The sequence below is a fragment of the Parasteatoda tepidariorum genome, chromosome 2, assembly GCF_982258835.1.
Source record: "Parasteatoda tepidariorum strain Cologne lab strain chromosome 2, Ptep-v5.0, whole genome shotgun sequence".
NCBI classification, from domain to species: Eukaryota; Metazoa; Arthropoda; class Arachnida; order Araneae; family Theridiidae; genus Parasteatoda; species Parasteatoda tepidariorum.
The window spans coordinates 131,455,291-131,467,435 of NC_141756.1; the positions used below are offsets into that span (position 1 = coordinate 131,455,291).

At 26.4% G+C, this 12,145-nt stretch overlaps 1 protein-coding gene across 5 annotated transcripts in view; it reads right to left on the minus strand.

Annotated features, from left to right (window-relative positions):
- Positions 1-12,145, minus strand: part of LOC147816236 (uncharacterized) — a 27,527-nt gene continuing 15,382 nt past the window's right edge. For all 5 annotated transcript variants that reach the window (XM_087158409.1, XM_087158412.1, XM_087158410.1 and 2 more), the window contains exons 6-8: positions 8,628-8,716; positions 5,440-5,538; positions 1-3,284 (exon numbers count right to left, since the gene is read on the minus strand). In XM_087158409.1, the coding sequence (XP_087014535.1) occupies positions 3,102-3,284; positions 5,440-5,538; positions 8,628-8,716 (371 nt within the window). In that variant the 3' untranslated portion in view covers positions 1-3,101. The remainder of the gene's footprint in view (positions 3,285-5,439; positions 5,539-8,627; positions 8,717-12,145) is intronic.

Consider the following 12,145-nt stretch of genomic DNA (forward strand, 5'->3'; position numbering starts at 1 on the left):
TTACAATAACAACTTTTATTGCACCTTTCTGTATAAGAACAATGAACTGAAATCGTACTTTATTACATTAAAGGGAAATAGAATTTATTATCAACTACGGTACATAATATTACGACACAACATCAACAGAGATAAATGGAACTTTTCATAAATATTATATCTTCTTTAAACTAGAAACACTATAGAAATGATGGGGGGGAAAAACTTGTACTAAAATTGAACCTTTTGTTCATATCAATTATTTCATTTAACAATCTGATTGCTATGTCAGATGCATGAAGCCTTGATAATGCATAAATCCTTTGTGGATTTTGTTAATATGCCTTTTCAATGAAAAATATGATTAATTCAGCTTTTATATTTTGCATTGTTAGTAAACTGCTAGTGCAAAATAATTTATAAACCAACATGCAAAACTTATTTTAAATTTTTTTTTTCAGAGGTGAGTAAAGGCGTTAACTTTAGAGCAAATGCTTTTTTAAACCTTTGTTTTTTTCAAACTTGTTTTATCATAGAGTTCATGACATTTCAAAAATAAAATTCTCCGACTTTTCAACAATTCTAAACTATATTTTATCTATATATTGCAATATTTTGTCAGAAAAAAATGACTTTTTTTATTTGATGTTTCAACAAATTTTGAGAGTGGAAAAAAAACACAACTAAATAAAGACATTGCGTAAAACTATTGAATTGCGACATCGTTAAAAGGACTCCATTTAATACATGTTAGAATTATTTACTGTTACTGACAATTCTAAAATAGGTCATTCTTTTGGCATGCCTTTGGAGTTTTGTTTTTGTAGGGGAAAAAAATAACAGTCCCCTGAACATAAGTGCCATAATCAAATACAGTGCTAATCCTATAAGTTATTACAATAGGGTGTTTATTTTACCTCATTTAAATTTAAGCCAAAAGCATTATAAAAATAAAACATTTACACAATATGAGAAAAAATTGAAAATAATTTAGCAGAAAAAAATTTAGATTTCTCTGTGTACTGTGCAACACACATTTAATTTAATATCCAAAGACTGTAAACGCATCAGACAATTAAATCACATGTTTCGTCCACATTCTGCCAATAAATATTTATTGGAACAATTTTGCTGTATCATTTGAATTTAAAACACCTACTTAACTTTGATGATTGATTAGAAAACTTAAATGATCATCTTTTGAAAAGTATTAGCAATATCGTTAAGCAATATCTCTTGTCTTATTACAAATTTGTTTTTATTCGCAATTCAATATTTAGTTCCCTGCAAAGAAAAAAAAATCAATAGTAACATTGTCAATAGAACATTTTCTGTTATGTTCAACATAACAAATAACTTTACAAGTCAATTTGATAATTTCTTAGGATTTCCTAAGTTTATGAAATGCAACTTAAATTTAGTTTCATAAATTATTACTATTTCAATAAATTTTGATTATTTTTTAGCACATACGATAGTTTATTCATGAATTGTATAAATTCAAATTATTAGCAAAAGACTTTTAACGATATATTAACTTTACTTTCTAAAAATATTTTGAAAAAGCCATAGTAACTTTAAAAAAAAGGATAATATTAAGGGCAATTTTAAACAAAAAAAAATATTTTTGTTTTGAGAATTTTTTTGCATCTCTGAAAAATCAATTCCCTGTGAAGAAAAATAAATAAAAATGAAAAATTAATGCTTGAAAGCCCAAACCTTCTGAAAGACCAATTTGTTTTTATTGGTCATTTTAGACTTGAGTTATTAAACATTGACTTTAGATAGATCATTTTTATCAATGACATGTTTAACTGCAATTTGCAAAAAATTATTTTCATAAAAAGACTTCATAATAAAAAGGTCTCTAGAAATAAGACTTCATGAATCCTGCAATATATTAAAAAACCCTTTCAATAAAAAAAAGAGATCAATAAAAAACCTCATCTTTATAAAATAAAGCAAAACCATACTTTATTTTTTTTTTTAAATGAAAGAAAAAAGCACTAATTTAAATTAATACAACTGAGCAAATTGGTTACGAGACCAGATTATTGTTTCTGGATACAATTCTTTAATAAATATTTTATATAGGTTAAAAATATATTTCAATCAAACAGCAACATTTCAGTTTTTTCCCTTATTTGCATGAGTTAAAATAAATTTGTAAAAAAAAAAAAAAAAAAAAGAAAGAAAAGAAAAAAAAATATTTAAACACAAAACACAGGAGAATAAAATTTCAAAAGCTATAATAATTCCATAATAAGTTTAGTTTCTTACTCAATATACCAAATTTATGACAAAACAAATCAACAAAAGTATACAAGACTGAAATTGCAAGTAAGTCAACGATTTAATTTAAACATACTCCTCGAAAATGTGCAGATTCATAAAGGGCAGTACATTGCAAAAATCAGGCATGTAAAATTAAATTCTTTGTGATATGCTTCAGTGTCTTTAAACATTCAGAAATTCAAAACTTTAATAAGTAATTTAATTAAAGAATAGAAAGGGAAAAAATAATCAGAAAAGTAAAGAAAGTTGAACTAAAGCAAACTGAAAAATACGATGACAAATACATGATTACTTTCGTAATAATAATGTATAATATAATGTGATTATAATAATAATAATATGATTAATAATCATTATTTTATAAGTGATCATTTTTATATAAATGATAACTTTTATACAATATAAATGATTACTATAATATTAAATGGTTACTTTTAACAGGCTTGTATTTTAAGTTCTTTTGGAATCAAATGAAATAAAGAAATTTTTTGAAATTTTTATAAAACTCAAAATTAATAACGAAAATAGACTTTTTTTTACGAGTCACGCAAAATACAAAATCACGAGGTTTATTCATACATAAAATGGATTATTTAAAAAATATTTCAATTTTCCTTAAATTCTGTTGTGTCAAGTAAGTCATCTGCACCCTTATCTATAGAAACAATTTACAACAACCAATTATGATTTATCCTTATTTGTGAAGTATTGCTACAACAACATTACAGCTTAATATTAACAAAGATGATAAAACTTCATTCTTCTTGAATAACTGGTTAAAAACATTGCAAACATGAAATCTATGTCAAATAAACATGGTAGCATGTTTATGGTAGCCATGTACAATACTCTTGGGTGGGAAGGAGCTGACCTGACACTTGTGGATATTTAATTTGGAGTGCCCAATTATAACTTATTTGCAGGTAGACACTTTGGTATCGAGTGTCACTTGCGTAAGTATACTCTCCAACAGTCAACAGATGAAAATCTTTCAACCTAATCCAAAACACCTAAAAAAATAATAAATGCATTATTTATATCTATTCATATGATTTATATCTACTAAATTTATTATTTATATCTACTCAATTCAGTACAAAGATATTTCAGGCACCAATACCTATTTAAAATTGGTGTTGTCTTTTTAATTTTTACCAAAACACCATTTAATATGCAAGTATCATGTGCAAGAAAAATGAGGATACCTGGACAAGATATAATATGCAGGGGTGATTGGGGGCCACTGAGTAAAATCATTCAAAAAATTAATATCTTTATAAATTTAAAGAATTAAAATTTTCAAAACATGACATTCTAAATGAATTATATGCAGCATAATTTAAATGAATAATTATGTGCAAATTTACTTTTATCTCTAATCACATTTATCAATCTACCAGAAAAAATATTTACAAATGAAAGACATGCCAAGTATAAATTCTAGTTCTAATATTTTTAAGTAAAATATACAAGAATTTTTATAAATATATGTGATCGATGATTTTTTGAAACATCTGGACTTCAGATTTCCGGAAACTTTGAAAGATCCGGATATCCGGATTTTTTCAGGAACACAACCACCCCTGAATATGAAACTTTTCACACAGGGTACGTAGCCAAATCTTTTAACAAAAAATAAGCACCTTTTAAGCGTTTAAAAATATTTTTAAGCAATATATACATTAACAAAATGCAAAATAATTTTCAAAGACTTTAAATGATCGCGATAAAATAACTAGCCTCTGACAATGAACTCTTTTCTTGATTACATTAGACATTATAAAATGATCAAGAGATTTTTTGATTCGATATCAGAGGGTGGAAATGAGGACTGAAGCTGAGAATAATTTGCAAAATGCAGCAGAGTTGCACATAAGAGTGCAATAATCTCATTGAAACTCAGCTGAGTAGACGTACAAGAGCACTCGCAAGTATTTAATCAAATATGTAAAATGATTGGTGCTTTCGGGCACACCGAAATAGATTGTGGTTCAATGATTTGGGAAAACTTTGAATAAAACAATGAGAAAATCACGCTTTCGCATAATACATGGCAAAAATCAGCATGGTAAAGAAAAAAATTTCTTTTTCAAAAGGGGAAATTAAGCACTTTTTACAAACACCCAATAAAAAAAGCAGCTTTAAGGGCAGCTAAAAGTAAATTTAAATGACATTTTGTTAAAATTTAAGCAGAGCAAAGCTTTAAACATTCTTCAGGTTTGCTATTTGATTCTGAACAACTGGATTTGCATAAAAGAAGTCGAAACTAACAAAATAAAACTTTATTAACAAAATTAAAAAATTTAAATTTATTTAGTTATACCATTTTTAGAAAATTTCTACTTAATTTTTCGCATCTTTTTAACTGTCCTAAGGTACCCTACTAGGAGGTACACCTTGGGACAAATAACAAGGTAACTAAACATTTTTAAAATTTTTTCTATGACAGATACAAAATCAAAACCTAGTTAAAAATGTTTTCAAATGTTACACGGATACCTGGTAAAATTTTGACAATAATTAATTAAAATAAAATAAAAAAGTGTCCCAAGGTGAGCCACTCTCCCCTATCTTTCTCCTTCATTAACACTTAATGGGTTATACAAAAGGTATGTTACTCCTCTAGAAAGATAATATAAGCTTGAACTTTGATTTTACATTATGAATTAGGAAAGAGTGCAGTACAAGGTGATGAAATATAAAACTATTTTTTTTTCTTTTTAAATCAAAGAATAAGTATATTGACATAACAATTATTATGCAATAAAATGACATAACAACTAGCAGTGAATATTATGAGCATCAAACTAAACTCCAATTTGCCAATTCACCATTCCAACTATATGATTACTTTAACAAGTTATTTGAAATTTTGCACAGAGTGATATATTTGATGACAGCATAAAAATTATTTTAAAATACAAAAAGATTTACAAAGCTGCTGTCCTTTTACAAAGCAGCTAATACTTATTGGCCATTCACATTAACCTTGCCTGGTTAATTTAGTGAACAATTCTGTATAATATTAATAAGAATCAAAAGTAGTGATATGAATGAGTTGCTTAAAAAACATACTGAATTGTGTATAAATTTTAACTAGAGCAATGTATTTACTATATATATGTTCAGTAAGAAGAAAATATTGATTAAAAAAATGAAACAAACTTGAACAATGAATGTTTTTCCACCCCATCCAGGTGATGTTCCAATCATACTCATAGAACTTGCCTCATTCACAAAATTGTCCAGTCTGTGATACGCACCCTGAAAATGCAAACAATCATAATTGAGTACACTTTTTTATTATTACTTTCAAATTATTTGTAAAAATAAAAACAAAAAAAAAACACATTTAATTCTAGTAAACCAAAGCCTAAAGAGCATGGCTCCAAGCCTTTTCAACTTATAAGCCATAAATATTCTTTGAACAATAAAATTTATAGTTTCTATGTGACATCCTATTCTTAATTTGATAATGATTCTTTCTATCAATGCATTAAAAAAAATTATAACAGCACAGATTAAAAACTTAAATAATGATATCATATTTGAAATTTAGGGACCACTTTCAAAGCGTTTAGTTGAAGAGGTATTGAAGGTGCTAAAATCCTTTTTCAAATCACTACATTAGACTGTCCTTTCATGATATCATTTTAACAGGGTTGCCACTCAAATCTGGAGAAAAAAAAATTCCCTGTACATATTATACACAATATATTAAGAAGAAACACAACAATTTCTGTGTTCCTGTGACAGCTAACTATATTAATTTAAATTGCTGGAACAGCTGAATACACTTAATGCTATAGTAAATAAATAGTTTAATGTAGCTGAAACATCATCCTTAAATATCCCATAGATTATGCATTGAGAGGTCACTATTTTTTAAAAAGAAAATAAGAAACGAAATTCCCTGCATTTTCAAGTTTTCCCCTGTTTTCCCTGTAGAGTGGCAACCCTGTTCAAGTTACCCTAGATAATTATAGACATAAATATTTTATCCACGAACTTTTATATTGTTCATTTTCAAATAAAAATAAAAGGTCGAGAATCACATTTTTGCATCATCCTTCACACAATAACATGATGAATTAAAATATCTATACAAAAATATTGCACTTGCAAACAAAACCTTTTAGCTTTATAATTAATCAGTTATAAAAATTTTGATCAGTTTTCTTATCATTTAGAACTAGAACGATTGACGGAATGTAAATTTTTGAAGTTGAATAAGAGGTTCGTCACTTTGAGTAAATCTTTAGGTCGAGAGGGTGCAGGGAAGGGACAAATGTTTTTATTTCCTACTATGTGTCGGAAAGAATCTGTTTTCTGACAATAAGCTGCTGTCAAGCAAACATAAAGAAAGGGCATGCTGAATTTGTTTTCTCTTTGAGTTTTGAGTGGGAAATGCATAGTATTCGCATATCAATGAACAAATAGAAGGTGAAAAAGAAATAAAAAAGAAAAATACATCCCTATACTTTACTAAAAAAAAGTGAAATCGAAATACAAAATATTAATAAGAATACAAAAACGATAAAAATACGGCTATTGTTTATTCAATAAAGTAGTAATAATCAGTTTTCTGTGTGAAAAAGCAAAATGCTAAAATTTTAAAAAGAAAAAAGTTAAATTGTAAACTAAAAATAATGATACTATACTAAAAAAATATAAAAATTTAATGGTAAAATTTTCAACTACATAATGTTTAGATAAATTGTAACCATTTGTTAACTAGGCAGCTGTTAACTTAAACAGTTAGATAAAAAAAAAAAAAAAGCTTGGAAACAATTTCAGAAATTGAAAATAAATTACTATTTGCTACATTTTATAAAATAGTTACCAATTTTACTTGCTTGAAAATTTAGAAAAAATTGTAATTCTGAATAACTTTTAAAATTTCTAATACACTTACCAAAAACAAAGTTAAAAAATGATTAAAAGCAAACACATATACACCAAATTTAATATAACATAAAAGTAAAGATAATTTTAAATTTATCCTCGTTCATGATAACATTTGGAAATGTGACATCAAATCTACGGCAGCTTATAGGGGATCTATAAGCTTCTTGCTTAGAAAGTAACATGTCTTTTTCAGAAATTTCTCATTATGTTTCTCTAAAATAAGTCAGCAGATACACACGAGAAAGTCGAGTAAAGATGTAGCCAAATGTTACTTATTCACAGCCCTAATAATTATATTTATTCTTAAGCTTATTAGCTTAAATTTATTTTTGTGTGTTTCATTTTCTTTGCAATGGTTTGATTCTGTTCGGAAAAATTGCTTTCGACATTTCATTTTAATAAAAGTTTTAAATTTCACTATGAACATTTTTTCAGAAATATAATTTTCTTTCATTGACCAGGTTTTTTTTTAATACAGTGAACTCTCGCTACTGCAATATCCAACAATAACTCCCTAATAATAGAACATAGACAATAGAACAATAACTCCCTTTATTACGTTGATATTTCGTGATCCCGACAAACTTGCATATGAATTAATGTTATGTTCCTCTCTATATTACAATATTCTCTGAAGCAATAGACCGCTGCAAAATAATTTTTTTTCTAAATTTCAACCATATTTCTCCATTTATTATTGGTTTTCAAATAATGTAAAAGAATCTCATTTCATCATCTTTTGCCATTTTTTCCACCTTTTCTGACAAACGAAGACTCACTGCTGACCACCCCAAGAAGTTCCATTCTTAGAATTGGCTCCCTTATCTCCTTAAGGAGTCACAGATGATCTGATTTAATTTCCTTTATGTTAAAAGCTGATCATGAATCACAAATGACAGCAAGCATCACATTAACACCTGAAAGAGAATTTTTTTTCTGTAGAAGGTGAGTGGATCACGATTCACAAACGAAAATCCTTTTCATGCTTTGGAACGAATGCATACTTTGTTGGTTGACTTAACAGTCAAAAAAATTAATATACAAACAAAAATATCAGATGATTTTCAATGAAAACAGCTTTCAGGTATGCTTATGATCCTATTTTCTGGATTTATTTCAATTGTTTTTAATATTTTTATCCATAATTAACAATCTGCAAAATTTTTTTTACATAATATATAAACGTATTTACAGTTAATACATATATAACATTTAACTAAAAAAAAATCTAATTGTGTCCCTAAAGTATGTAGGCCCTCGATATAACATCCCTCTACAACAATATATTTATTCGTTTTCCAAAATATTGTTGTAGCGAGGTTTTACTGTATTATTTCTGAATCATGCTTACCACAATATGTGCGATCTGTTAGACATAGCACACTGACATAGTATCAGATTGATAAAAAACATTTATAAAAAAAGGGTCATTTTAAGAATCTTACTCTTCCAGTTGCTGAAATTCTTCCATGTATACCGCCTTGGTTAATTAGTTTACCAGATATACAAGAGTGGGAATTCATATCGGTAAGACCTAATAGGAGGATAAAAACATACATTAAAGAAAATACTTATTATTGTTATATATAAACTTGCATTGTTATCATTATATATAAATTATGACAACAGAAAAAAAAACTTACATTTTTTTTATTAATTCCGCTAGAAAAAAAATTCCAAGAAAAATATATGTAAGTGTATTTTTTACTTTATTTTTTTCTCAAATTTTCTACAGACCAAATCTAACTTAGTAATAATCAATTGTCTGGCCTATCACAAAATAACCAGCCATTTTAAGGAATGTGGCATAAAACAAGCCAGAATGTTGAATAAAAGATTCTAAACTAGGAATTATTGAAAGTATAAATTAAATTTTAAGGACTGTATATGAAAAGTGGCTCTATTAACTGTGATCATAAGGTGTAAACAGTAGAATTTCTTTTTCTTAAAATCTATTTTCAACTAAGTAATTTTCAATAATGCTTGAGGTTCTTGAGAAAAAAGTCCCGCTCAAATAGACTGTTGACTGACAGAAATTTATGATGAAGAATCTACCAGACAAATCAGAAATTATTATATTCTGTTTACTGCATATAGATAGGAAATTAGAAGACCAGGATAACTTTAAAGAAACATTAATGTCAGAAAATACTATAAAATGCAATGAGATCATTATGTAATACTTGGTAAAGAATTCACACAGGCATGTTTCGCCATCTGCACTCTTTCTATTAACTTCAGATTTGATACATTCTTATGAATACATTAATTACCAACCAGCAAGATAAGTTGAAAGCTTTTAATGGTTAAATATTTTTTCCTAAAATAAGGGGGGCAAAAAAGATGTTGTGAAAGATCATGCAGGGTTTGAAAAAAACCGGGTATATTAGAAAAAACTCAAATCGCCTGGGTTTTATTGAAAAAACCCGGGGGGAAATTGGGTTTTATTTGAAAAACCCAAATTGGGTTCTTTCATTTAGTGCTCATAAGCTTTAAGTCTTACTGCGTAAATATTTTTATTAAAAAGTGTAGTATAAGCTTAAAAATAGAAATAAATCCTAAAAATTACTTTAATTTTGTCATATGCATTTTATATTATGTTTAAATAATGCATTATCACTAATACATATTTGAATCTTCTTTATTGTTAAGTACATAAAGTTTCACAATTTTTAACTCAACATTATAAAAGATAAATGCAGAAATAAAAAAGGAACAAGTTTATTAACCTTTTTGCTTTCACACACATTTATTTACTATATTTATTAAACACATATATATACATATTACCTATTATAAAATTATAATCAGTAAATATTTATAATCAGTAAAAACTAAAATTTCATCTGACTTTAATAAAAAACTGAAATAAATATTTAACAGACTTCCATGTTTTTATAATAAGATTAATAGAAAGTGAAATTAAAATTATGTATAATTATCAGTTACTTGTCCCATTTTTTTTCAAATAATTAATCCTAGGAAAATGATTTCATTTTTAGATAAATAATTTTAAAAAGTTCTCTTATAAAAAGTTTTAGCTTATTTTTTGAAGCCAGAAAAATAAAACTGTTTAAATTTGTTAATGTATCACTTACTCAAAAAAATAAAAAATTTTCCTCCAATTTTTTAAACATAGGAATTAATAATAATAACCTATTTATTAATATATAAAGAATGCAACTAAATTTGAAAAATTGATCTTTTCAGACTATATTATTTAAATTTCTATTTGATTTAATTTCATTAAAATATTTCTTTGAAAAAACCCACTTAAAGTTTTCAATAGTACTATAAAATTATAGATTCAAGTGTTTCCTTTACTTTACAAATATTAATAACTTAATCATATAAAACATGCAACTCTATTTGACAAATTAATTCTGCACAATAAATTATATAGGATTAAATGTGCATCATTAAGTTTTAATAAAAAAAAATAAATATTTTTTTGTTGAAAAAACCCACTTATCGTTCCAAGTGGGTTTTTTCAAGGTGGACCCACCCAATAAAACCTGGGCGGGTTTTTTCAAAGTGGGCCTTCTTGGCAAACCCTGTCATGCATTAATATGTTCTTGGTCAGAGGAGATTATATCCGTTATTTTTTTACTACAATTATACAAAAAAGTGATTCAAATGAAGATGCATTTTGGTGAGACTATTTTTAATGTAATCAGAGTTTTTATGCCACTAAAAAAGACCAGTTAAAATAAAATAATTTTTCAAAACTTGAAATAATATAAAAGAACCATAATGTTGTTAATTAATTACAGTGTATGATTGAATGTTAGGAACAATATAGAACAGCACAGTTTTGCACTTTTGAAGTTTGTTTGAAGAAACAGCTTTAAACTTTAGAAGTATGAAGAACAATAACTTTAAACTACTTAGAATAATCAATATCCGATCTTTTGTGTTTTTTTATTTTAAACTTTTACAACCAATTTCTCTTTTAATATGATTTGGAAAAAATTTCACAAATTTATAAAAAATATCAGCTAAAAAAAGATTTACCACAATTATTAAGAAATGTTTATTTTGTAGCAATTTAAAACACATTTCTGATATTTTGGAATTTCATTATTTTGGGTGCTTTAAATAGATGCATCTTATGACAGTTTCTACTACTAATTTTTGGAGTCTTAAGGACTATTTTATTCATTTCTAATCAAAACAAATCCCTGTGCTCGGTATTGATAAGACACAGAGGGATTGCGAGCTCGCAGTCTCGAAGACACTGGACGTGCATCGTCCTTTTGACCAGGAGACAGTCGAGCTGAGAAGGAGAAATCTACTAGCATGGCTAATTGTGGGCTCCTAGGCCTTGTAAAAAGATTTATTTCTTATTAGAGTTTCTAACAAACACAATAAACATAATTCATTCCGGAAATAGGAAGAAAAAAAAATAAAACTCTGTTCTATATAAAGTATTGTTTTTTCTTTTTTTTTTAAATTTAGGATTTTGTATATCAAAACATTGGAGTAGCCACAATTCAGAAATTATGGTCCTGACAGTTCAGCCAGGTGAGCAGAATTCTTTAAAGAAAAAAATATAAAACTTTCTGAACATAAATTAAAATTTATTTTATTCAACAAATTCTATGTAAAAAAATAATTTTTAATAACCTTTTGTTATTTTATTAATTGCGTGTCAATTTTTTCAAAATTTTATGGCAAAAAAATGCATTATTTTAAACTATCAAATTTTAAATGACACAATACGAAATTTGAACGAAATTGATCAAATAGTTTTTAAATAATAGATTTCTAAAAATATGGTTTTTTCTCATGTGTCATAACTCAAATTAATCAACCATTTTCGCTCAAATTTTGAACAGTTTAAATACATAGTTTATAAAATGCTGTGAAAATTTGTATAGCATACAATTTTATTTTTTTTCAAACCTTATTAAAATTGAATAAGGAACATTAATTGTATACATTAAATTTTTATTTAAAGAAA